This window comes from Bos grunniens, chromosome 1, assembly GCF_055505025.1.
Source record: "Bos grunniens cultivar Pamir isolate PY7600 chromosome 1, Bosgru_T2T1.0, whole genome shotgun sequence".
NCBI classification, from domain to species: domain Eukaryota; kingdom Metazoa; phylum Chordata; class Mammalia; order Artiodactyla; family Bovidae; genus Bos; species Bos grunniens.
The window spans coordinates 73,586,370-73,609,063 of NC_141165.1; the positions used below are offsets into that span (position 1 = coordinate 73,586,370).

A 22,694-nucleotide genomic window follows, 5' to 3' on the forward strand; every position below is an offset into this window, starting at 1 on the left:
ATTTTTTTGAATGGCATTACATCTTTGGAGAACTGAGGATTTGGTGGCTGCTGGTGTTAAAAGCAAGTGTAATATGAAAATCAGTGTGAAATAGGAAATTCAAGTGGTGATATCCAGATTGATTCCAAGGTTTGAGATCACTGTGGTTCTCTAAAACTGAAAGTTAAATCTGACTTTTTCTTTCAACTGTGTATCTATTTTTCTAAAACAGCTACTAACTTGTCAGGACATATAGGCTTAAGTTGTTTAACCTGTCAGGTATTGCTTTTGGCCACAAAGGACTGTGAAAAACTGACTGAGCTGCTAAGGCACTAAGGACTAAGGAACTTGGAGCACTTGTGCCCCAGGCAGAGGGACATAAGCCGAAATGCTGGGAGCACCTTCCATGCTGTGCCCGTGGAGGGAGGCTACTTTCCAGTGGAATGCAGCTCCCAACTGAAGCCAACTACAAATAACTGCACCTATTTCATATATCTAACACAAGAGTCATCAGTGCATGGTGTGGTTTAACGAGGACTGCATGATTACTGCATGTGGAATCAATGAAGAAATTACAGGAAAGGGAGACTGAGAGAAGCAAAGGCAGGCACCTCTCCTAAGGAGAGAGACTCCTGGCCTGCTCTGTGGAGAATCCAGGTGATGTCGCCAGTCTATCTAATGGCGCTGCCATTAAGATCATCCAACCCACTCTGCTGCTCTCAATCCACACCTGGTATCTTCCGATTATACTCTGATATCCCATGTACATTTGTTTCATGGGAGAGAACGTGCTACCTAGCAAACGTGAGTGTTTCTATCGTGGAAAGAGTAAGTCAGCATTGTGGTTTTTCTACACAAGTCTCTTGTGTGTATTGTTAATGTGAGTCTTGGGCTCTCAGAGACCAATCACTCTGTGATATTTGTCTCAACGACCAGTCATCTCCAGGAAATGCCTCTTGATTAATCCTGTACACTTAAATTAAAAAAAAAAAAAAACCTGCAGATTAGGTGTTTGACAAGGAGACTGAGCTACCTTGTTACATTGACTGAAAACAAGCTAGATCAGGATGCCATTAGCTTTCAACTAAAATATATTCTTCTTCTTTCTAGTTTCACAATCACAAGGGTTTGTGAGAAATGTGAATTAAGAGAAGTTACACATTGAGTAAGGCTAAATTTAGAATGCATTATAACACTATACTAATTGCATAAACAATATCTGCCAAGAAAATGGCTAAAACATTTCAAGGAACCAAAACACTGTAAAATATTCATAAGGATATACCTTTTCATGATTTAATCTTTTCATTAACTAAAATTAAAGGTATTCATGCCTAAATAGAGAAATATGGGTAGAGTTTTCTCATATCATGGTTAACACTGAGAACAAACACCAGAAAGTCAGGGGGTTAACTGGGGACACCACATGCTATTAACCTTTAGTCTGTTAGTCTTAGAGGCAGAAGCACCAAGGAAACAAAACTGGGCCTCCATCCGCTACAAGGCAGTCAGCGCCATCTTGTGAGGAAGCGTGGAAATGCAGAAGGAAGAAATAATGCAGCAAAGAAGCCCATTTAAGGAAGGTAAATAAAACGAGACTCCTAGGAACTAAGTATGATGGTGACTTAATAAAATAAACTTTAGTCCTCTGGTATCATTTCTGTACATTAAGAGGACTAATTTTTTTGCAGAAAATACTAGCAATACTTGGCCTACATAAGACCATTCCCTTTAGGGTCTGGGTTTAGAGGAGAATTTGGAACATTGAGAAATCCCATAGGAAGATGGTGAAGAGCAACAGTGGGAGAGACAGTGAGATGGTTACTGCTATTTGCCTCTCAGTATCTATTTTCCCTTTCTCTTCCCCTCACCCCCAAAAAACTGATAAGTAAGTAAATCATGAATCAGGGGACTGGGGATCTATTCTAACTCACATTGGCCTAACCTAAGAAACACATTATTTGTATAAGCCCTTCAAATAGTGTTTCCTCCTGCTATTATTTTTTTTTCACAATAGTAAAAGATGTTTATCAATTTTCACAATCAATAACCAGACAAAAAATAAAAGATAATTACAATCACAGGCCATAATGGAAACATGATTAACCTAATAATATAAAATAAATACATACAATTTCAGGGGTTAATTAGAGTGATGTGGTAAGTGGAAATGCATACACACACATGTTCTCATCTGCCCAGCCAGTCTATGTCTTTTGGTTGGTGCATTTAATCCATTTACATTTAAGGTAATTATAGATGAATATGATCCTGCTGGGCTTCCCTAGTGGCTCAGATGGTAAAGAATTCACCTGCAATGCAGGAGACCTGGGTTCTATCCCTGGGTTGGGAAGATACCCTGGAGGAGGGCATGGCAATCCCTTCCAGTATTCTTGCCTGGAGAATCCCATTGATAGAGAAGCATGGTGGACCACAGTCCATGGGGTCACAAAGAGTCAGACATGACTGAGCAACTAAGCACACACATGATCCTACTGGGCTTCCCAGGTGGCACTAGTGGTAAAGAACCTGCTTTGCCAATGCAGGTAGACATAACAGACCCGAGTTCGATCCCTGGTTTGGGAAGATCGCCTGGAGGAGGATATGGCAACCCATTCCAGTATTCTTGCCTGGAGAACCCCATGGACAGAGGAGCCTGGCAGGGTTCAGTTCATAGGGTCACAAAGAGTTGGACACAACTGAAGCAACTCACACCAATGCACACACATATGATCCTATTGTCATTTTTTTAATTGTTTGCAGTTTATTTTGTGTATGTTTTTTCCTTCTCCTGTATTTCCTCCCTAGAGAAGTTCCTTTAGCATTTGTTGTAAAGCTGATGTTGTGGTACTGAATTCTCTTAACTTTTGCTTGTCTAGAAAGTTTTTTATTTCTCCCTCAAATCTGAATGAAAGTCTTGCTAGGTAGAGTATTCTTGGTTGTAGGTTCTTCCCTTTCATCACTTTAAATGTATCACGCCATTCCCTTCTGGCTTGTAGAGTTTCTGTTGAGAAATCAGCTGACAACCTTATAGGAGTTTCCTTGTATGTTGTCATTTTTCCCTTGTTGCTTTTAATATTTTATCTTTGTCTTTAATTTTCATCATTTTGATTACTATATGTCTTGGTGTGTTCCTCATTGGGTTTATCCTGCACGGGACTCTCTGTGCTTCCTGGACTTGGTTGACTATTTCCTTTCCCATGTTAGGAAAGTTTTCCCTATTATTTCTTCAAATATTTTCTTGGGTCCTTTCTCTCTCTCTACTCCTTCTGGGCCTCCTGTTGGTGCATTTAATGTTGTCCCAGAGATCTCTTAGGCTGTCTTACTTTTATTCATTCTTTTTTCTATATTCTGTTCTGTGGTGGTGATTTCCACCATTCTGTCTTCCAGGTCATTTATCTGTTCTTCTGCCTAAGTTACTCTGCTACCTATTCCTTATAGTATTTTGTTCATCGGTTTGTTTATTCTTTAGGGCTTCCAGGTCTTTGGTAAATATTTCTTGCATCTTCTCCATTGTTTTCCTGAGATCCTGGATCATCTTCACTATCATTATTCTGAATTCTTTTTCTGGAAGGTTGCCTATCTCCACTCCACATGGTTATTTTTCTGGGGTTTTATTTTGTCCCTTTATCTGGGACAAAACCCTCTGCTTTCTCATCTTGGTTAATTTTCCATGATGTGGTTTAGGTTCTAGCTGCTATTGAGGCTTCCTGGATGGCTCAGTGGTAAAGAATCTGCCTGCAATGCAAGAGACTGCCTTGAATGCAGGAGACATGGTTTTGATCCCTGAGTCAGGAAGATCTCCTGGAGGACAGCATGGCAACCCACTCCAGTATTCTTGCCTGGAGAATTTCATGGACAGAGGAGCCTGGCAGTCTACAATCCATAGGGTTGCAGAGGTGGACATGACTGAAGCAACTTAGTGCTCACGCATGCTGTGACTGTGGTTCTTCTTGCTTCTTCCGTCTGCCTCTGGTGGATGAGGCTAAGAGGCTTGTCTAAGCTTCCTGATGGAAGGGACTGATGGTGAGAAAAACTGGGTCTTACTCTGGTGGGCGGGCCATGCTCAGTAAAACTTTAATCCAATGACCTGCTGATGGCTGGGATTGTGCTCCCTCTCTATTAGTTGTTCTGCCTGAGGTGACCCAGTTCTGGGGTCTATGGGCTTAATGGTGATCTCCAAGAGGTCTTATGCCAAGTGACCCCTTTCAGGACTGCTGCTGCCAACGCCCATCCCCACAACGAGCCACTGCCGACCCACACATCCACAGAAGACCCTCCAACACTAGCAGGTAGTTTGGGTTCAGTCTCCTGTATGATCACTGCTCCTTGCCCCTGGGTCTTGGTGTGAAGATTTTGTTTGTGCCCTCCAAGACTGGAGTCTCTGATCCCCCTAGTCCTGTGGAAGTTCTATAATTAAATCCCACTGGCCTTCAAAGTCATATTCCCTGGGGATTCCCAGTACCTTTGCTGGATCTATAGACTGCGAAGCCTGACATGAATGAGGCCCAGAACTTTCACAAAAGTGGGAGAATTTCTCTGGTATTATTGTTCTCCTGATTGTGGGTCACTCACCTGGTGGGTCGGAGAAGGCAGTGGCAACCCACTCCAGTACTCTTGCCTGGAAAATCCCATGGACAGAGGAGCCTGGTAGGCTGCAGTCCATGGGGTCGCTGGAGTTGGACACAACTGAGTGACTTCACTTTCACTTTTCACTTTCATGCATCGGAGAAGGAAATGGCAAGCCACTCCAGTGTTCTTGCCTGGAGAATCCCAGGGACAGGAAGCCAGGTGGGCTGCCGTCTCTGGGGTCGCACAGAGTCGGACATGACTGAAGCGACTTAGCAGCAGCAGCAGCACCTGGTGGGTATGGGATTTGATTTTATCGTGATTGCACCCCTCCTACCATCTCGGTGCAGCTTCTTTGTCTTTAGATGTGGGGCATCTTTTTTGTTGTTGTTCCACCATCCTCCTGTTGATGGTTGTTCAATAGCTAATTGCAGTTTTGGTGCTCTCCCAGGAGGAGATGAGTACACATCCTTCTACTCTTGAACCAGAAGCTTCCTGCTATTATTTTTAAAGGGATTAAAATTCTTATTGTAAATGGCTACATGACACAGTTCTGGAATGAAACAAAAGCAGAAGGCTACCAAGAGCTCTAGGAAAGTTATTGCTCTCTTAGCAAAAGGAACAGAAGGCAGCATTGCTTCTTTTCCTTCTTCCTGCTTTGGATACAGACTTGATGTCTGGAGCTGTAGCAGCCATCTTAGGATCAAGACTTACCTCCAGACCTCCTATTATGCATTGAGTTGGCCAAAAAGTTCATTTGGATTTTTCTATCTGGTCAACCCAATAGTTTAAAAACAAACATATCCTATAGTCTACGTCTTCTTTTTTTTTTTTTTTTTTTTAGTCTACATCTTCTTGTAGCCAAATACTATGCTAAGCACTATCCTTAAAACAACAGATGAGAAACCCTGCTCACAGCAACCTACTAATTGTGTTGGAATATGAACCTAGATTGTCTGAGTTCAAAGGCTAGTGTCTTCATCACACTAACCTGTTTATATTTTCTTGATTCCTAGCTAAGTGCCTGAACTTAGAATATCCCAAGTTCACTGGGGAACATGCAAGTTGTCTTCCATGGTCAGATTCACCAGATACCCTAGCCCTGTCCACTATCCAATTCCTGCTGATGGCCCTGTTGGTATCACCATCCAGACGCTTCAAACCATCTGGCCACATATCTGGGTGAGGCATCATGCAATGAGCCCTGCTCTTCAACCAGCCAGAGGAGCACACTCACACAGCACAGCAGGCCAGGCACCTGTGGCCTCACTGAGAAAAAGGCTCCATCCTCTCTTTCACAGCATCCTTGGTTGATGGGGGCTCTGGCTGTCTCTAGATCTCAGTGGAATCTATAGATAAGTCCACAGCTGGAACATCTTCACCCTGCTTGTCTGAATCAGGAAAAGTGCTGTGACTCAGAGCAGAGGCCAGGGCTGGGCTGCCATGGAAAAAACCTAACCGATGAGATTCCTGTTTTACAACCACAACTACCCAGGCACCCACAACAGCCCCGTTGCTGACATTTGCTGCCTCTGTCAGGTAAAGAGGGAAGTTAAGATGAAAAGCAGGCCTGCTAATTCCAAAAAAAACCTGCTGACTCAGAGAACTCCATGGCTGCTGATATTTTTCTTGATTTGTAGTGTGGCAAATTTTATCACAGCTAATCCATGCTTCTCTCTCAAAGGAAGGGCAACCTTGAGGCAACAAGCTGACAAGCTCAGAAATGAAAGGACTGTCCAGTCAAAGTGCCTTTCCTAAAGCAGAGGTATCCTCTTGGGCCAGTGTGAGTTTTCAGTTCTATGTTCTACATTAAAGAGTGACAGTTATCTCTACTTCTGACTTAATTGTGCTATTATATACTCTATCACTGTATGGTTTTGGTCCCTTATAAAAACACTGTCATACTGAAAACATGTTTGGTAATATAAAAATAAACACTTTTGAGGGACTAAAATATATCAGGAAAAAAGAGCAAACATTTAATTGGCAGTTGCAATATTAAGCATTTTTCATACATTATGCTTTAATCCTCAAAATTATGATGACCCTATTCATTACACAAAGTGAGGAAAGTGAAGCTTAGACAAGTAAATTACCCAACATGATACAGCCAGTCAGTAGCAGAATCTAACCATATCTAGGGCTGTCTGGTACCAGTTTACAGTTTTCCCTAAACTGCCTCTAAGAAATAAGCATAGAAAAAAATGCCTCAATGTTACTCGAAAGCAATAACTTTGGATATTTAAGTGTATCAATCAGCCACTGGATTCCTTTCCCAGATGAATCATTGTGCAATTTTATATGCTAGAATTATGAACTGAGTTGAAGCATTACAGTTTTGGTGTAAGACTATAGGAATTACCCTGCCCACCCCATCGTCCATTCCAGACCTTGATGCATGTTGGCCTTGGGCCTTCTGTGACACGGGGCCATAGCAGCAGTTGCCAAAAATCCAGAGCCAGTCCCCATGCTGCCTTCTGTTGTGCACCATCCTAGGCTCACTGCAGGAAGTTATGACACTGCACCTGCAGGAGGCTGGCCAGGCACTGCTACCAGAGCCAAGACAGTGGTACCTAGACTAGGGATGTGGGGAGAAGGGAGTCCACCAGCCTCACAGGACAGACCAGGAGGACTTAGGTCATTTCAACCTTAACAGATATTGTTTTCTAGCCTCTGTTCTAAGCATTAGCAATACAGGAAGAAATTTTTAAAATGTGGTTGTTTGGTTGCTCAGTAATGTCCAACTCTTTGCGACCCCATGGACTGCAGCATGCCAGGCTTCTCTCTCCTTCACCATCTCCTGGAACTTGCTCAAATTCATGTCCACTGAGTTGGTGATGCCATCCAACCATCGCATCCTCTGTTGCCTTCTTTTCCTCTGGTCCTCAATCTTCCCCAGCATCAGGGTCTTTTCCAATGAGTCAGCTCTTCGCATTACCTCATTTAAAAATGAGAACCCTGTATTTATGGAGTTTTCAGTGACTATCTAAACAATGACCAATGTGGAGGGAAGAGCAAAGAATTCCCTAGAATGTTCTGCATTGTGTAAGATGCTCCCAGCTAGGACACCAACTGTGAAATGTGGAGTGATATCCTAATATTGGAAATTGAATTTCTCTCAAATTCAGTAGGAGAGAATAGGAGTTTGTTGTTGTTTAGCCACTAAACTGTGTCTGATTCTTTGCAACCCTATGGAAGGTAGCCTGCCAGGCTCCTCTGTCTATTGGATTTCCCAGGCAAGAATACTGGAGTAGGTTGCCATTTCCTTCTCCAGAGGATCTTCCCAACCCAGGGATCGAACCCGGATCTGCATTGGCAAGCAGATTGTTTACCACTGAGCCACTTGGGAAGCCAGTGAGGAGTTTGGGGTAAACTAAAAAAGATTTAGAGAAAGGGGAAAAATGTGATGGTTTTTGCATTGTATTTTGTAGAATAAAATTCATGCCAACTACACATTCCCTCTGCGATATAACTAAGATGATTTTGTTGCCTTTTTTTTTTTTTTTTCAGAACAGATATAAAGGGAGAGTGACTTGCCACCTTATTTCTCTGTAATATGTGCTGAGGACATCTAATCTCATTAATCCATGCTTCTAAGAAAGATTTAAATATAATTCAGGATTTGGTCTGTATTCTGAAAGAGATGGGAATACCAGACCACCTGATCTGCCTCTTGAGAAATTTGTATGCAGGTCAGGAAGCAACAGTTAGAACTGGACATGGAACAACAGACTGGCTCCAAATAGGAAAAGGAGTACGTCAAGGCTGTATATTGTCACCCTGTTTATTTAACTTATATGCAGAGTACATCATGAGAAACGCTGGACTGGAAGAAACACAAACTGGAATCAAGATTTCCAGGAGAAATATCAATAACCTCAGATATGCAGATGACACCACCCTTATGGCAGAAAGTGAAGAGGAACTCAAAAGCCTCTTGATGAAAGTGAAAGTGGAGAGTGAAAAATTTGGCTTAAAGCTCAACATTCAGAAAACGAAGATCATGGCATCCGGTCCCACCACTTCATGGGAAATAGATGGGGAAACAGTGGAAACAGTGTCAGACTTTATTTTTGGGGGCTCCAAAATCACTACAGATGGTGACTGCAGCCATGAAATTAAAAGATGCTTACTCCTTGGAAGGAAAGTTATGAACAACGTAGATAGCATATTCAAAAGCAGAGACATTACTTTGCCAACAAAGGTTCGTCTAGTCAAGGCTATGGTTTTTCCTATGGTCATGCATGGATGTGAGAGTTGGACTGTGAAGAAGGCTGAGTGCCGAAGAATTGATGCTTTTGAACTGTGTTGTTGGAGAAGACTCTTGAGAGTCCCTTGGACTGCAAGGAGATCCAACCAGTCCATTCTGAAGGAGATCAGCCCTGGGATTTCTTTGGAAGGAATGATGCTAAAGCTGAAACTCCAGTACTTTGGCCACCTCATGCGAAGAGTTGACTCATTGGAAAAGACTCTAATGCTGGGATGGATTGGGGGCAGGAGGAGAAGGGGATGACAGAGGATGAGATGGCTGGATGGCATCACTGACTCGATGGACGTGAGTCTGAGTGAACTCCGGGAGTGGGTGATGGACAGGGAGGCCTGACGTGCTGCGATTCATGGGGTCGCAAAGAGTCGGACACGACTGAGCAACTGAACTGAACTGAACTGAATGGCAAAATTTCAGGGTTATACCTATGCTCAGAACATTTCTAGCATTAAAAAAAAAATTTTTTTTTTAATTTTTGGTTGTTTTGGGTCTTTGTTGTTGAATACAGGCTTTCACTATTTGTGGTAAGCAGGTTCTTCATTGCAATAAATGGGCTTCTAATTGTGGTGGCTTCTCTTGAAATTTCTAGCCTTTGATTAATGTTGCTGCTACTGCTAAGTCACATCAGTTGTGTCTGACTCTGTGTGACCCCATAGACAGCAGCCCACCAGGCTCCCGTCCCTGGGATTATCCAGGTAAGAATAATGGAGTGGGTTGCCATTTCCTTCTCCAGTGCATGAAAGTGAAAAGTGAAAGTGAAGTCACTCAGTCATGTCCGACTTTTCATGACCCCATAGACTGCAGCCTACCAGGCTCTTCCATCCATGGGATTTCCCAGGCAAGAGTACTGGAGTGGGTTGCCATTGCCTTTGTTGATTAATGTTAGTCTTTCTTTATTCCTAATCAAATGCTTAATGAAAATTGATGTATTTAAATTCGATACATTAGAGATAAGAATAAAAGATAAATCTCTTAGAGAACAAATTACCTCAGCAACATTCATGAACTCTTAAAACCAAGATTGTCTTAAGGTTGGATCTTGGTAGAACATTCAATGAGAATATTGGAAGAACATCATGGTGGCAGCTAATGTCAGTACTTATTTCTTTTTCTTTCCTCAAAAACTTTTCAGCTCTATTCTCTACAACCTCAAAGAAATGTATTCCTTGGGAAAGATCAAACCTCACCCAACAGCAAAAGGAGTAATATCTATGAGATCCCACCCTCCTCCTGCTGGACAATCCTCAGCTCATTCTAGTCCTGGATGAGGCTTTGGAGATGACTGAGAAGTGAAGTGGCTCAGTCGTGTGTGACTCTTTGCGATCCCATGAACTGTATAGACTAGCAGGCTCCTCGGTCCATGGAATTTTCCAGGGAAGAGGACCAGAGTGGGTTGCCATTTCCTTCTCTAGGGGATCTTCCCCATTTGGGGATCGAACCCAGGTCTCCTGCATTGCAGGCAGACACTTTACCACCAGGGAAGCCAGGGGATGACTGAGACTTTAATATAATTCTAATCAAGTTCAAGAGGCTGGGCCCTCCCAGTGAGACTCACCCCCCCACCCCAATGAAATCTAGACATGCAAGTGAATTTGCACCTTACCTGAAAGAATGGCAAATTGTCTGTGAAGTTGTTCAATTATATCCACTGCCACCAAGGGCCTGATTTCCTGCTGCATAATTTCATCTGTACAAGTGAAATACAAATTAGGTTAAATTCCTGCAAATTATAAAGAGAATTTAAAGGAAGAAAGGGAAGTTCCACCACTAGGGAAGTTTGGGATGTGGTTATCGAGATATGGTTACGGGCACATTATTCTCTTGAGAACTCAATTCCTGACAGGCAGGGATGGATCTGGTTTGATGCTTAAACACATGAGCACAGGAATAATTTCTAGTGCCTCTCCCAAGGTTTAGGGAGGGATCAATACAAGTAAGAAACCCTGGAGTTCAAGCTTCAGTAGCTTCACAGTAAACCTGCTAGGATGGTTTCATTACCAAGGCAGGTGCTTAGGGTCTGCTCACTCCTTTGGGTCTGTAGGACATTTTAAATACAAACAATGAAAGTAACCAAAGTTCATCTCAAACTGGGTCATGAAACCAATCTGGGACTTAAAAAGGCTCTTTGATTTTTATTCTTTTCCTCACTTCCTTCCTTTCTGCCTCTCTCCTTAGTCAACTCCATTCCTTTTTTTCCTCCCTTCCAGAATACTTCACGGAGTCTCTTCCAACTGGCAAACATGTTTAAGGATCTTAAATAAAGATGATCCTCACTGAACCAAATGTTACAGTTTTCCAAAGCAAAAATTCAAATCTTTCAAGCACAAACTTACAAATGTCCTCTAACCCCAAAGAGTGATTTATAATCACTAAGACTGCTTTTACCCATTTAGGGAAAGGGGACTAGTGAGAAGGGAAGACTGAGTGGCATCTCTTAATCTGGCCTGGGCAGAGGAAGACATTTTCATGCTTTCTTTTTTTTTTTTAAACAACACTAATCCATTATTGAAATGGCTTTCACATAATAATGTCATACCCGGGAGACGCACGCTGCTGACTTTGTCTTCGTGCAGCCCTATCACTCTCTGGAGAACTATCTCTCCCCTGGGCACAATGGCAACTCTTAAGGAAAAATTGATTGCACCAGTTGCAGAAGAAGAGAAAACGATCCCAAACAATAAGATCACTGTAGTGGGTGTTGGACAAGTTGGTATGGCATGTGCCATCAGCATTCTGGGAAAGTCTCTGACTGATGAGCTTGCTCTTGTGGATGTTTTGGAAGATAAACTCAAAGGAGAAATGATGGACCTGCAGCACGGGAGCTTATTCCTTCAGACACCAAAAATTGTGGCAGACAAAGATTACTCTGTCACTGCCAATTCCAAGATCATAGTGGTAACTGCAAGAGTTCGCCAGCAAGAAGGGGAGAGTCGCCTGAATTTGGTGCAAAGGAACGTTAATGTCTTCAAGTTCATCATTCCTCAGATCGTCAAGTACAGTCCTGACTGCATCATCATTGTGGTTTCCAATCCAGTGGATATTCTCACATATGTTACCTGGAAACTAAGTGGATTACCCAAGCACCGTGTGATTGGGAGTGGATGTAACCTGGATTCTGCTAGATTTCGTTACCTTATGGCTGAAAAACTTGGCATTCATCCCAGCAGCTGCCATGGATGGATTTTGGGGGAACATGGCGACTCAAGTGTGGCTGTGTGGAGTGGAGTGAATGTGGCAGGCGTTTCTCTCCAAGAACTGAATCCAGAAATGGGAACAGACAATGATAGTGAAAATTGGAAGGAAGTGCATAAGATGGTGGTTGAGAGTACCTATGAAGTCATCAAGCTAAAAGGATATACAAACTGGGCTATTGGATTAAGTGTGGCTGATCTTATTGAATCCATGCTGAAAAATCTATCCAGGATTCACCCAGTATCAACAATGGTGAAGGGCATGTATGGCATTGAGAATGAAGTCTTCCTGAGCCTTCCGTGTATCCTGAATGCTCGAGGGTTAACCAGTATTATCAACCAGAAGCTGAAGGATGAAGAGGTTGCCCAACTCAAGAAAAGTGCAGATACCCTCTGGGGCATCCAGAAGGACCTGGAGGACCTGTGACTTCCGGCTGCAAGGCTGTAGGAACTGAAAACTGGTGTGATTAACCACGAGCCTTTAGTTTGCGTCCATGTACGCGGAGCACAGTTCGCTTTTGTCTTCCTAAGTCTGTGAATCTGGGCTCCCAGAATCAAAGCCCATGCTTGCTTTAATGCTTGCAAGATGAGTCCTTGAACAAATCAAATAAACCACCTAGTGTAGTGTGAAAAAAAAAAAATGTCATACCCATTAATAGACCTCAGCCATTCACTTAAGCCCATCTAAGTAGCTTGATCAGATTCCATTAAAATAATGTATGATTTCTTTAATTCCAGCATGACTTAGCTACAGATTTATTTCATACTGAACTTTATTTTTTTATTTTTTAATATAAATTTATTTATTTTAATTGGAGGTTCATTTTCATGCTTTCTCTGCCTATGACATTATTATCCTCATTTAACTATTTCCAAAGGAACCTCAAGAAATGAACCAGTTATTTTTTTACAGCAGTAAACATCAAGTTAGATTAAGGCACAAACCAAATAACTTTATATGTTGAAGCTAAATAGGTTATCTCAAGTGTTTTGGCATGGAGACAGGGTAAGGTGATTTTCTAATACTGATCAATCCGAAGGTAATATTTGGGAAGCTCCTCCCAAAGCCTTGGTTTTCAATTCTCAGCTTTGGTGTGTAGGTTATAGATGAGGCATATGGAGATGTACCTAGACAGTCAGTCAGTTCAGTCGCTCAGTCGTGTCTGACTCTTTGCAACCCCATGAATCGCAGCACGCCAGGCCTCCCTGTCCATCACCAACTCCCGGAGTTCACTCAGACTCACGTCCTTCAAGTCAGTGATGGTGCTACATAAACACTAGCTCTGTCCATCACTCTGGAAAGGCCTTTCCTATATTTGCTTTCTGGAAGTCTTATAAGGGGTGGTGCTATTCAAACCCCAAGATGCTTTTCAGTGAATTCTACCACTTTTTCTGGAGGGAGGAGGGTAAACCCAATACACTTTCCACTCTAAATTCACTAAAAATTCAAAGACTCCTGTATCACTGTCACAGGTGTTGCCTCCTACAATCAGTCTGCATGCAGTAACAACACTAAAGTCACTATTTTACAAAACAGGAAGGGTCTTCTCTGTTAGATTTACAAAGTAAAGCTTCTAACAGTAAAAAGATATGAAGTCTGAGATCTGCTTGAAAATATTCCAGAATTCCCTTCTGCCAAAAACTACAAGGAGTGGGAGATGGCAGGTGGGGTTTGGGGGGAGATGAAACCGATTGACAAAATGTGGATAATTGTTGAAGCTGGTTGATGGGTCCTTGGCAGTTCATTATACAATTCTTTTGCATATATTTCTGTTTCCGTAATAAAATTTAAATTACAAATGGACAACAGCATAGAAAGTTTAAGCATAAATAGGAGTTATACAATTGAAGAGTTTTTCAGACAATCTCCCAGTGATCTGGGTTATTTTTCCATACCTGAGGCAGTCTATTTAAGGGAAAGTGACCCCAGAGAAAAACCAAGATCATAAGATGCAATTTATTGTTATTTTACCTCAATATTTGAGGTGTGCTTTAAAGTAAACATTTGGATTTTTAACATTTGTTTATTTATTTGGCTGCCCCAGGTCTTAGTCGTGGCACATGGAATCTTTTAGTTGTGGCATGTGAACTCTTAATTGTGGCACATGGGATCTAGCTCCCTGACCAGGGCTCGAACCCAGGCCCCCTGCATTGGGAACATGCAGTCTTAGCCGCTGGGCCACCAGGGAAGTCCCCCTAGTGTAAACATTTTAAATTAAAGAGGTAAGATCTGAAAGAGACAAGTGAGTTAAGCTAACCATCCCCCTGTCCCATCTCATTTTTTAAGTGAAGAAATGGAGAGATTCTGACCTTGCTTGTGGTCACACAACAATTTCAGTGTGGAGCCTGAGTCAGCCCTGGATTATATGACTCTAAGAGGGCAAGCATGATAGATTTTCTAGACCCTTCAGCCTTGAGGAGCACTGATTTCTGCCACTCCTGAGATGTCAACTGGTGTCTCTCATCTTGGAAATTGCCCAGTACTCCAAAAAGATGTTCTCACCTGCCTCCTATGGTTACAAAAGGAACAATACTAAAATTGACAATTTATTTTTCCAAGAATAGAAATGAGCTGATTTGCCTTTGGCCCCAGTTTTGCTGAGAATGGCATAGTTATCCTTGAAGACTTCCCAGGTCTCAGTGAAGGGACTTCATAACCTAACCTTGCCTGCTGCAACAGAGCATGAAGGTTTTTCAAACTCAGTGCTGACTGAGCACATGGAGGAGTGACCTCAGACACTGGCTTTAGTAACGCCTGACTCCTTCGGGCCGTGCTCAGTTCAGCCTCACTCATGCTCTGTACCAGGACAGGCACGTAAGACCAGCCCTTGCTGCTGCAGGCCCTGCTACACACTCCTGTGGAGATGGGGCAGGGAAGGGAGTGCAGGAACTCTTTGGTCTAAAGGAACACCTCCCCCTGCAGTGAGAAGGAAGCTGCCTCAGATCCACACAGCCCTGCATGCTAAGGGTTGTTTCCGCCAGTTTCTTGCTGGGCAACCATGGCAAAAACATGCCTAACCTCAGGGTCCACATGTATAAAATGGCTTTTCCTTCTCCAGGAATAGCTAGGCACAGCCGGTGACAACCCACTGACGTGGTGGACCTGCTGCAACCCTGCAAGTCCCTTGGTCCTGTGAGGAGGTTTCCTGCTTGCTATTTTGGATACGTGTAGATTAAAGTTTCTCTCTTTGTATCCCACACAAGGCAAAGGGAAGTGGTAAGTGAATTTTGACACAATTTCTATCCTATGCAAAGTTACAAACAGGCCTGGAAAAAAACTTATCCCATTTCAGTCTCTGATATATATACAAATGTGTGATTATATGCTACCCTGGAGCCCCAGTTCCAAAAATGCAGGAAGCATCCACAAAGGCCTTTGAAGTGATGGAGTGTACCCCAGCATATCCCATAGGAATCCAGCCATAGGCAGCAAGCAACACATCTTTGTTGTCCACCACCCCCCAGCCACCCCCAACCCCTGTCTGAGAGCAATACAGACTTTGGGGCAGGACCCTTACTACTGACTGCAACCTCCTCCTCAGAGTAGAGGGCAGGAGACAGGCTGATAACACCTGATGCAGTTTAACTGTTGCAACTAGCAAGAAATAAAGGGCAATGAAACACTTAGCCTATGTTCTTGCTGTTCTGAGACTTGGGTCACAATGGGATTTAAAAGACTCAAGTATGGTCTGAGGAAAAAGGAACCAAAACATAAATAAATAAACTAGTCATGAAATTAAAAGATGCTTGCTCCTTGGAAGGAAAGCCATGACAAATCTAGAGAGTGTATTAAAAGTCAGAGACATCACTTTGCCAACAAAGGTCCTTATAGTCAAAACTATGGTCTTTTCCAATAGTCATGTACAGATGTGAGACTGTATGTGACTATATGTGAGCCCAAGCCTTTTTGGACTATAAAGAAGGTTGAGCACCAAAAAATTGATGCTTTCAAACTGTGGTGCTGCTGAAGATTCTTGAAAATCCCTTGGACAGCAAGGAAATCCAACCAATCAATCCTAAAGGAAATCAGTCCTGAATATTCATTGGAAGGACTGATGCTGAAGCTGAAACTCCATTATTTTGGCCACCTGATGCAAAGAACTGACTCACTGGAAAAGACGCTGATGCTGGGAAAGACTGAGGGCAGGAGGAGAAGTGGTTAATAGCGGATGAGATGGCTGGACGGCATCACTAACTCAATGGACATGAGTTTGAGCAAATTCCAGGAGACAGAGAAGGCAGGGAAGCCTGGCACGCTGCAGTTCATGGAGCTGCAAAGAGTCAGACATGACTTAGTGACTGAACGACAAAATTAATAAGGGGGAAATGTATGATCTGCAGAGAAGGCAATGGCACCCCACTCCATTACTCTTGCCTGGAAAATCCCATGGACGGAGGAGCCTGTAGACTGCAGTCCATGGGGTCGCTAGGAGTCGGACATGACTGTGTAACTTTCAAGTAGACAACCTGAGCGACTTCACTTTCACTTTTCACTTTCATGCATTGGAGAAGGAAATGGCAAGCCACTCCAGTGTTCTTGCCTGGAGAATCTCAGGGACGGGGGAGCTTGGTTGGCTGCCGTCTATGGGGTCGCACAGAGTTGGACACAACTGAAACGACTTAGCAGCAGCAGCAGCAGTATGATCTGACCCAAGAAGGAAGGCAGACCCTAGTTTGACAGACTGTGCTACATATCTACTTTGCCCAGAGAATCTGGTAGACAGAAAAGATGGAAGGATTCGCTGTTAGCTGAACTAGGAATGGGACCAGGATCTCTATTCAGCCGCTCTTCATGACACTAAAGAGAGCACTAGCTCTGAGCCAGCCCTCACAAGACACTTTACAGATAACTCATTTTTTAGTTACTAATGACAAAAAAGGAATGCACCTAGCACAAAAATGAAACTCCTCTTGCCATTCCATCCTCCTAGCCCTGCAACTAGAACAGACTTGACTGCTGAGAAAATACTTACAGACCAGAGGCTCTGAGGAATCAGTTGCTAGGTTGCTATAAAAAGCCACCATGGCATCATGCTGTGTTTCACTTGTCTCTCTCTCTTTTTCTTTTTGACTGCACTGGGTCCTCATTAGCTGTAGCATGCAGGTGGCACGTGGGATCTTAGTGCCCTGACCAGGGATCAAACTCACATCCTCCACACTGGAAGATGGATTCTTAACCTCTGGACCACCAGGGAAGTCCCTCACTTCCCTTACTGGCTAGGTTAGAAAGAACACAGACTCATTTTCCTTCTTTTACTGAGTCCTGTGCTATAGCAATACTTAACATGAACCAGATGAATTAGTATTGAAGTCTTGTCCATTAGTTAACATTGAAGAAGAGGCACTTGAAAAGCAGATGAAAGAAGTTTTTAAGGAGAAATTTAGAAGATTTTAAAAACCAAAAACACTAAAAAATGTCCAACTTCTAATAGTCAAATAATGTAATTAAAAGAGCAATAGAATATCTCATTTCACCTTAAAGCAACATACAGCGCTGGAGTTATGCTGGAAAACAAGTACTTCTGCATAGCCTTAGGAGTGAAGCTGGTAGGGTCCTTTTGGAAACTAGTTTCACAATATTTTACCCAGTGATTATTGCAGAGATTACATACCAAACCCCTTATTTATATATATAAATTTATTTAATCCTCAAAACAACTCTAACAGCAAGCAATATGGAACTAGATTTGCTGGTCCAAGTTCAAGGAGAATAAGAATTTGAACCCAGTTCATTCTAAACTCCAAAGCCCAACATCTTAACCATTACAATACAGAGCCTCAATACACAGTCATCAAAATCTTCATAATCTTTTACCTATTCATTCTATATCTGGAAATATATAGATTGAGAAAACAACAAAATAAAAACTCTGCACATAAAAATGTAGACTAGAATATTATTTATAAAAGTAAAAAAATGGAAGAATCATGATGCAGTTATGAATATCATGTTCATAGAAAAAGATTTAAGATATAATTTCAAGAACAAAAAAATCATATGTATGGTAAGATTGAAGCCAGTTTCAAAAAGAAAAAAGAAAGCATGTGATATGTGTGTGCGCACATGGATACAGGCATCTGAGAAAGGAATACATAAAAGAGTTGTGTGAGATCCTATGGTTACCCCCTTCAGTTTACATGGAGAAAAGTATACTCTGTAACCTTTTTTATGCTAATAGGACTTTACTGAAGTACAATTTATATGCAGTACAATGAGCAAATCTTAAGTGTACAGTTTGATGAATTTTGACACGTACATCAACGCAACTACAGAAAAGATCAAGATGAGAAACATTTCCATCCCCCTAGGAAGTTTCCTATTCCCCTGTCCCAAGCCCTGTAGCCCTCCCTCCCATAGACCTATGTGTTAAAGGTCACACAGGTACCTCTGTCCTCATGATCCAGAGCTCAGTACTGGTAGGGCACACTGTACCCTGAAGAGCCACTCTCAACACCACTGGGGCCCCAGGGGAAGACACCGCCACATGTCTTGGTCTATAGCCTCAAAAGAAAAGGCGAACTGTATCCAAATGCTACGATGGCTTGTGGGCTGTGCCACTGCTGATGTCAGGAACAGACACTGCTTCAGAGTGCTGGGAGGACTGGAGCAGCGGAAGTGCTTAGGTAAGAGAAAAAACAAATTAATTAACTTGTCAAAGTCTTCCTCTCAACATGGCATGAATGCTGGAGATTCTTACATAATGAAACAAGCACTACCAACCATCAACATTCTCACATTTTTCCTTCCAATTAATGATGCAAATATATTCAGAAGTCAAACTCCTTGAACACAATTACATTTTACGTAGATCACATTTAGTTTAGATCTCTGCTCTCAATGGAGCTCAACTTATGTGAAAATCTCAATTATAACAATAGTGTGTTTGCTGACATGATGAGAAAAAATAATGACTTATGGATTAGAGATCTCTTTATGATTCATCCAAATTTCACTGGCCCATCAACACAACACTCAGATGTATGCAATAATTCAATTTATTCACCTTTGCTATTTTCAGATTTTTACTCATATAAAATCCATACTTCTTTGCATATTTTAAATCTTGTTCTTATGGGGTATGTTTGTCAAGGAAAAAGATAAAACAGTACATTTTATTTAACTGTGGCTTGTGGGCCTCTATATGTATACTCTTGCCCCAGGCTCTGCAGATGGTGGTTTAAAATTGCTTTGAGAAGTGATGAGATATTATTAGGTATAAGGATTTCTGTTTTTGAATGTTTATCCAAATCTCTTTTCTTTTATTTTTTTTCATTACCAAAAAAAAAAAAGGTTTAAGATTCTTGATTACTGTACACATCCCACACTGTGCCCTTGCATGAGACAAGCACTGCACCAAGGTGGAAGTTTTTATGCAAAGAGTTTCCTTAGCAACAATAGATGGAGATGATGTTCCCCTCAGGGCTTCCCTGATAGCTCAGCTGGCAAAGAATCTGCCTGCAATGCAGGAAACCCCGGTTCAATTCCTGGGTCAGGAAGATCTGCTGGAGAGGGATAGGCTACCCACTCCAGTATTCTTGGGCTTCCCTTGTGGCTCAGCTGGTAAAGAACCCAGCCACAATGCAGGAGGCCTGGATTCAAACCCTGGGTTCAGAAGATCCCCTGGAGAAAGGAAAGGCTACCCACTCCAGTATTCTGGCCTGGAGAATTCCATGGACTGTATAGTCTATGGGTCACATAGACTATAGAGTTGGACATGACTGAGCGACTTTCACTTTCACTTTCTGTCTGTAGTCCTTCATAACTCCAGGAGAGGCAAACTAGCTCTGCGCCTGTGGTATATTGAATAAAAAGCAATCAAAGCCCTGCAGGAAATAAAGAAAATCTGTGAAAATACTTGATCCCTCCCTACTTTAAGACTGTCAAGTTTTAGCACTAGGTTTCAAAGTGACATGACCTGTATTTTAATCAATACTGCTCCAGAGCAATGCTCTCAAATTACAATGATATATAAATCACATGCATTTTAAAATGCAGATTCTGATTTAGTAGGCCTGGAGTGGGCCCAGGGATTCTGCATTTCCAACAAACTCTCTTGATGCTGCTACTTTAACAGACAAGCAAGCACATGTTGAAATCTGACTTTAGACTATCCATGTTTCTTCCCAGTTGCTTACAAAGATGCAGCTCAGAAACAAACAAAAAAAGCAACTTTTAATTTGAGTTTTCCACTAGTGCTTCTCCTGTCATTCAATAAAAATGATCATCTATATGTATTCAAAGTATTTTTGAAACTGAGATTGACATGGTATAAACGTACACCTCCTTCTGTGTTGATTTTAAGATCAGCACCCTAGGAAACAAGCCAACCCTGCCATGAGCACTTTTTTTACGTCTCCTTCAAGCACCAAGTCCCACCCTACTGCTCAGTGTGGACCTCTTACTGCTTACCTACCCTCCTCATTCTAGGACCACTCCCAGCCTGGGATTCAAGAGAAAAGCAGTGTCTTGGGTACAATAATAAAATATGATCACAATAATAAAATATGATCTAATGTGATGAGATGAGAAAACTAAAAATATGACTAATGCTCATTCAACATGGCATTCTTCCATACATTCTTCCAAAGTTTCACATCTTTCTAAAGCTCTTAAGAGGGAAAAATATCTTAACACAAAGGAATCAAAATAGTATGACCTTACACATTTGAGCAATACATGGATAAATAATTTTATTTTTGCTTAAGAAAAAGCCCTGGAGGCTCTGGCTAAACATTCCTTCCCTCCTCTCTCAGTGTATTTATTCATTCAGGTACTATGAAAGTAGAATGAAAAAAACTGGACTTGCATCCCAGCTCTGTCACTAGCCGGCTCCTCAATCTCCAGGTTCTCCCTCCGTAAGATGGGAATGAATAATAATAATATCTCCTTCTAGAAGGCTGTTGGGAGTATTATTACCATTTATTGAGTACTTTCTACCTACTGAGCACTGTGCTACATGCTGATAAAATAAAAATTCATATTTTTGAAAATTTATGAAAAATTTAAATGTAAAAGTTTTTCCCTGCCCTTTGGCCTCCTCTTTCCCTTCCGGTATTCCTTATGCCTTAACCAGACCTCCCCAATAGCAGAAAAACTTGCTCAGCCATAAAGATTAACTTTTCTTTTATGGAACCAGATATACAACTCCCTAGACAATAACATTGGAGAAGGCAATGGCACCCCACTGCAGTACTCTTGCCTAGAAAATCCCATGGATGGAGGAGCTTGGAAGGCTGCAGTCCATGGGGTCGCTGAGGGTCAGACACGACTGAGCGACTTCACTTTCACTTTTCACTTCTTCAATTTTCATGCATTGGAGAAGGAAATGGCAACCCACTCCACTGTTCTTGCCTGGAGAATCCCAGGGATGGGGGAGCCTGGTGGGCTGCCATCTATGGGGTCGCACAGAATCGGACACGACTGAAGCGACTTAGCAGCAGCAACAGCAGACAATAACATTCCTTTCTCAATCCTGTAACCTCGTCTGTGCAGACATCTTTGGTGAACTCTGTATTCAATGTCAATATATCATTTCCTTTAAAGACAGCAACTGGTGCAGAACAGATTAGTCACCTGAGCAGATAGTGGGCTGCATGCAACTAATGGGAGTTCTTAGCTTAAATACTTACTTATGACCTTATTAATGTTCAGTTCAGTTCTCAGTTCAGTCGCTCAGTCATGTCAGACTCTTTGTGACCCCATGAAACACAGCATGCCAGGCCTCCCCGTCCATCACCAACTCCTGAAGTTTGCTCAAACTCATGTCCATCGAGTCAGTGATGTCATCCAACCATCTCATCCTCTGTCTTCCCCTTCTCCTCCTGCCTTCAGTCTTTCCCAGCATCAAGGTTTTTTCCAATGAGTCAGTTCTTCGCATCAGGTGACCAAAGTATTGGAGTTTCAGTTTCAACATCAGTCCTTCCAATGAATATTCAGGACTGATTTCCTTTAGGATGGACTGGTTGGATCTCCTTGCAGTCCAAGGGACTCTGAAGAGTTTCTCAACACTACAGTTCAAAAGCATCAATTCTTTGGTGCTCAGTTTTCTTTACAGTCTAACTCTCACATCCATACATGACTACTGGAAAGAAAATAGCTTTGACTAGACGGACCTTTGTTGGCAAAGCAATGTCTCTGCTTTTTAATATGCTGTCTACCATATTGGTCATCACTTTTCTTCCAAGGAGCAAGCCTCTTTTAATTTCATGGCTGTAGTCACCATCTGTGGTGACTTTGGAGCAAAAAAATAGAATCTGTCACTGTTTCCATTGTTTCCCCATCCATTTGCCATGAAGTGATAGGACTGGTTCCTCTGCCTTTTCTAAAACCAGCTTGAACATCTGGAAGTTCACAGTTCAAGTATAGCTGAAGCCTGGCTTGGAGAATTTTGAGCATTACTTTACTAGCATGTGAGATGAATGCAATTGTGAGGTAGTTTGAGCATTCTTTGGCATTGCCTTTCTTTGGGATTGGAATGAAAACTGACCTTTTCCAGTCCTGTGGCCACTGCTGAGTTTTCCAAATTTGCTTGCATACTGAATGCAGCACTTTCACAGCATTATCTTTCAGGATTTGAAATAGCTCAACTGGAATTCCATCACCTCCACTAGCTTTGTTCATAGTGATGCTTCCTAAGGCCCACTTGACCTCACATTCCAGGATGTCTGGCTCTAGGTGAGTGATCACA

The 22,694-nt window shown here is 42.2% G+C and overlaps 2 protein-coding genes and 1 long non-coding RNA gene across 11 annotated transcripts in view; 2 read left to right on the forward strand and 1 right to left on the reverse strand.

The window, feature by feature from the left end:
- Window positions 1-22,694, reverse strand: part of MCF2L2 (MCF.2 cell line derived transforming sequence-like 2) — a 259,999-nt gene that overhangs the window by 191,369 nt on the left and 45,936 nt on the right. For 8 of the 9 annotated variants that reach the window (XR_015162240.1, XR_015162233.1, XM_086395932.1 and 5 more), the window contains exon 2: window positions 10,419-10,502. Coding sequence is in view for 6 of the 9 variants with exons in the window: in XM_086395932.1 (XP_086252058.1) it covers window positions 10,419-10,502 (84 nt within the window). In the remaining 3 variants the exon portion in view is untranslated. Of the gene's footprint in view, window positions 1-10,418; window positions 10,503-18,392; window positions 18,532-22,694 lie in introns of those variants that run through there. The other variant, XM_086395909.1, reaches the window with a different exon arrangement.
- On the forward strand, window positions 1,311-9,381 carry LOC147379618 (uncharacterized). The gene is made up of 2 exons (XR_015162326.1): window positions 1,311-1,562; window positions 8,059-9,381. It is a non-coding gene; the product is annotated as an uncharacterized LOC147379618 (long non-coding RNA).
- LOC147379619 (L-lactate dehydrogenase B chain-like) lies at window positions 11,405-12,630 on the forward strand. The gene has a single exon (XM_086396019.1). It carries the CDS (start codon window positions 11,429-11,431, stop codon window positions 12,431-12,433), a length of 1,005 nt encoding a protein of 334 aa, XP_086252145.1. The 5' UTR covers window positions 11,405-11,428; the 3' UTR covers window positions 12,434-12,630.